Source organism: Puntigrus tetrazona, chromosome 15 (assembly GCF_018831695.1).
Source record: "Puntigrus tetrazona isolate hp1 chromosome 15, ASM1883169v1, whole genome shotgun sequence".
NCBI classification, from domain to species: Eukaryota; Metazoa; Chordata; class Actinopteri; order Cypriniformes; family Cyprinidae; genus Puntigrus; species Puntigrus tetrazona.
The window spans coordinates 13,715,069-13,719,409 of NC_056713.1; the positions used below are offsets into that span (position 1 = coordinate 13,715,069).

General features: G+C 36.6%; 1 protein-coding gene across 3 annotated transcripts in view; it reads right to left on the reverse strand.

The window, feature by feature from the left end:
- Window positions 1–516: 516 nt before the first annotated feature.
- Window positions 517–4,341, reverse strand: part of LOC122358517 (pleckstrin homology domain-containing family G member 2-like) — a 26,267-nt gene continuing 22,442 nt past the window's right edge. For all 3 annotated transcript variants that reach the window (XM_043258354.1, XM_043258356.1, XM_043258355.1), the window contains 2 exons: window positions 1,722–1,788; window positions 517–622 (listed from right to left, as the gene is read on the reverse strand). In XM_043258354.1, the coding sequence (XP_043114289.1) occupies window positions 572–622; window positions 1,722–1,788 (118 nt within the window). In that variant the 3' untranslated portion in view covers window positions 517–571. The remainder of the gene's footprint in view (window positions 623–1,721; window positions 1,789–4,341) is intronic.

The following is a 4,341-nucleotide window of genomic DNA, read 5'->3' on the forward strand; positions in this document are numbered from 1 at the left end:
CAAATTAATCTCAATCAAACTGCGGTTGAGTTATTTTGATTAGGTAAATATATATTTAATCACTTGTTTTGTCTCTTATGCTTAACAAGGATGTATTTATTTGATCAAAAATAAAGTAAAAACAGTAAAACTATACTATATTATAGTATTTGTATTTAAATATATATTAATATTACATTTAAGAAAATGCCTAAGAAACACTTTTTATTACTAAAACCATGATACATTTTGGTTACACTTTATTTTAAGGTGTTCTTGTTACAGTGTAATTATACATTTAAGTACTGAGTAATATTAATTAACTACATGTACTCACTATATGGTTAGGAATAGGATTTGGCTTAGGGTTACTTGCATGTAATTATGCATAATTTATTGTTATTATACTAGCAATTATATGTAGCAAGGAGACCTTAAAATACAGTGCTACCTACTTTTTTCAAAAATACATTGTAAATATCTTTTTTTTTTTTTTGGATAAAAGTATAAGTTCACTCAACACACACACATAAATGTTACCGATACCAAACATTTGAATGGTACCTTAATGATCATATAGACATAGAAATACTTACTTGGGGTAATTCATGCAGTATATGGTGTAAATGTCAAAAGCTTCACTCTAAAAAACAAAATCATGAATTGTTAAAATACTAATAATGCTTACATACTATGAACAAAAGCACACTACTAACTATAGACATAAAAATATACAGACAGTTCAGAGTTATAAAACCAGACAAAAAATATAACAGATGAATAAAATGGCACAGTCTAGACTGGCATTCTCTTGGCAGCATATGGGAGATTTTTCCACTTAATGTTTGTGTACCAAAAACAGAAGCAGTACCAAAACAAGCGAAGTGAACCCCATCATCTCCTTTGGCAATGGCTAGTATACCCAGATCTGACCAGATATGGGCAGCTAAGCAGATGCAGAGTTACATTCACTGAACTACTTCTGTACAAGCATGTAAACACATCTAATATGCTGTGCTCTATTTAGAGCCTGATATCTAGTCTAGAGGCACTGCTTGATTTGAAACAAGTTCAATTTTTTTCGATGTTGCAGAGATTATAGGGGAAAAAAAACTTGTGCTAAACCCTCAAAATAACCCACCGGTAATGGCTTAATCGAATGTACTCTCTGCTTCCTAAGCCAGCGCTAATTGATCCTAACAGTGGCCGTTTCAGCAGGAGGTAAACATTGGGTCTTGTTGCTTGAGATAGAGACACAGCCTCAAGATGTTTAAAGGTAAAGAATGACTTCCTTCTTCCAAACCATGAAACTAATCTTTGCACAAAGAGCCATGAACATTTTTAACCTCTCTAACACTCCAAACAATGATGTCCTTGTCTGGTTCCCATCCCAGCCTGGTCTGCTCATTGTTGTGTCATTGTGGTGTGGAGACAAGAACGCCAAAAGTGTCTGCAAATGCACTTAGCTGACGTGTTCATGTGTTAAAAGTTCAACGCTGTTTGCTGATATGTTTAGGTTTCGTTTTACAGAGTCCATCTGTTTTTCTGGCCCAAACATATCTGTGTGCTTCTGCCATGCTGCCAAGCGAGGGCCCCAAGATTGCAAATGAACAAAACTGAATTGTCCTCAGACGACAATCCTAGAATGACATGCATTAAAACACAAACGCCTTGTTTTGAGATATGTGCACTGTGTGGAAGGAAAAGGAAGAAATGTATATTTTTCTAAGTCATGTGCTTACCCTTTCCACAAAGCACTCTGCTATGGCTGCCGCATGAGGACTACGTTCCAGATCTTCCAAAAGCTCACTGTAAAAAATAAGAATTTAGTCATTTTTGGTGCATAGTGCATGTATTTCTGAATTTATTCTCATAAAAGCGTTTGCAAGATGAAAAATCAATTGAGTGGCACATGAAGACCACTTTTCTGACATGAGACTTTTGTCTAAATTATGTTATTCCCTTTCTGAGGAAACATCTGGGTCTGGAGTTTCAAGAGGACACTCTTGACTGGAACGGGCTCCAACTCCAGCCTGCATTTCCAAACAGCATTCATTTCTTTTTTAACATTTAGACCAAACCATTACTTAAATGCACACAGATGGGATACGTATCATTTTGGCTCGATTTCCTCCAAACATAGCCCAATATCCCTACGGTCAAAATTGAAAACCTTCTAGTGGGGGTAAAAGTCTCATTTCAGGTAGTAAATCAATGGAAACATTGATTTTGAATTATATTGGCTAGTAACAGTGTCTGGAATGCAATAAAGGAAGCTTGGGCTTGGTTTAGTGAAACAATCTCTATTGTAACTCAAACACGAGATGGAATCAAATGGATTTTCCCCTCAACGTAATGGAGTTGATATGATCTCTTGTGGCCGGTGGGACTTTTTTACCCGAGGATGAGTGGTTTGACATTCCCTGACTGTGTTTTGAAGGAAGGGTTGAACGAAAGCTATATGACGGCTCGACCAGGCACGCAGTATTTCATTCAGTCCATTAGTGAAAATCCAACTGATGTTCCCAAGAGGCCCCCAAACCACCAGGCTGGTCAGTCTCAAGGGAAACCCTCCTATATCGTGAAAGAAAACAATGTGACACTCTCTAAACACTATGGACTTTACTTCATGTGGCTGAGGGGAAAAGTTCGGAAGGAAACCGCAGCACTCCAGCCTTCATCATCCTCTCTTCCCCTCTGAAGACGAATTTCATTTAGTGGCTGACCTTTGTGGTAGGGGGACTTCACTGTGGTTATGAAGGAAATTGAATTGAGTTCATGCATGCTTTCTTGGATTGTCCAAAGCTTGGTGTTTGAGGTGCCTGCAGGGATGGGATGTTCCTGAGCAATGACTTGATTGTCTTGAAAGGTATGGCATAATGACAACAAATGGTTTCATAATTTGGAATTGTAAAAGAATAAAGACATTACTGTCGATTCAAAGCCGCAAGTATCTGCTTTCTAGTCCGAACTGTAGTAGATAAGTTGGATTCAATTAGATCTTGGCAAATCTTGTGAGGTTTTGGCCCCTTCTCTCAAATCCCAGGAAAGTGTTGGCGGACCAATAGTTTGAGACTTGAAATATGTGTGTTACGTGCATGCTAAATAGTTTCCCAGGTTCTTCTTTGCCAGATACAGTACACATAAAAGTGTTTGCAGTATTACTTGAGGTAAAACGAAAAATTCAAGATTTGGTTCTCTGGCCATGTCATAAATAGCTACTAAGTTATGTAGTAAAACCATACCAACTACAATAAACACCAGCAAAAAACGAATATGTTTAATTTATTTATTTTCAGGAGTTATGAGCGAAAACAGGGAGTTACCTGTAAGACGCCCTGAATATAAAAAAAGCAATTCCCTTTGTCCCATTCAGTCTTCACCTCACCCTTTCTGTTTTTTGGACTAGACTCATAAGTTGTCGTCTTGTCTCAATTCATACTCTCCTTCTCATCTCATTCCTTTCTTTTGTCCAACTCCCACCATTCATCCATTAACATAGTGTGTATAACTCAAACAGAAGTCCGCTACATTATGGTTCCTTTCATCTAGCTCGTATTTCCCACAGCAGTCAAGCCTTTATTTTTGCTGGAGACATAGCGTCCTATGGTGGGGGAATTTCTCACAGTCATTCTTCTTTTTTATGCAATATACAAATCCTCAGGACAAATCTACATCCATTATTTTTCTCAAACGAGATCAAAGCAGACATTGAGACAGCGGGGAGACACGAGGACAGTGAGATGTGTGCTTTAGGAAAAAACAGATTTGTCTTTATTAAGAAATGAACAGTGTCTGTTTCACAACTTGAATCTAGGATGAAGTAAAAGCATGGTACACTGACAGGCCATCACCCAGTATGAGCACAAAAATGAGGTAAAGGTTGTTGACATCTCACCTAATGGAGGAAATCTGTTTGAGACAAAAGTGTCTCTTAACGGCTTTGAACAAAATGGCACACTTGATGTGTACTTGCTAGATGACTATAAGGTGTCCCATTTTTATAAATCTTTCATTACCCATTAGTTAATAGTTATAATGAAGTTAATAATAATTTGTTAAAATAGCAAATTTTATTAAAATCATAAAAATGACTGAAAATTATTTGGAAGCCTTTTAAAATTCTTTCTAAACAAAAAGTTAGTTAGTGTGCTTGGCTACCTAGAAGACAACCTTAGGGTAAAATGTGACGTGCAAAGAAAAAAATTTTATATCACTTTTGAGCAGAATATTTTTTTTTGTCATTTGAAATCAAGCTGTAATTTTTGTCAAATTATGCAAATGCTGACCAAGGCTGCATTTGTTTGACTAAAAATACCATATTGTGAACATTTATTTCAATTTCAATAACTTTAACCAAAT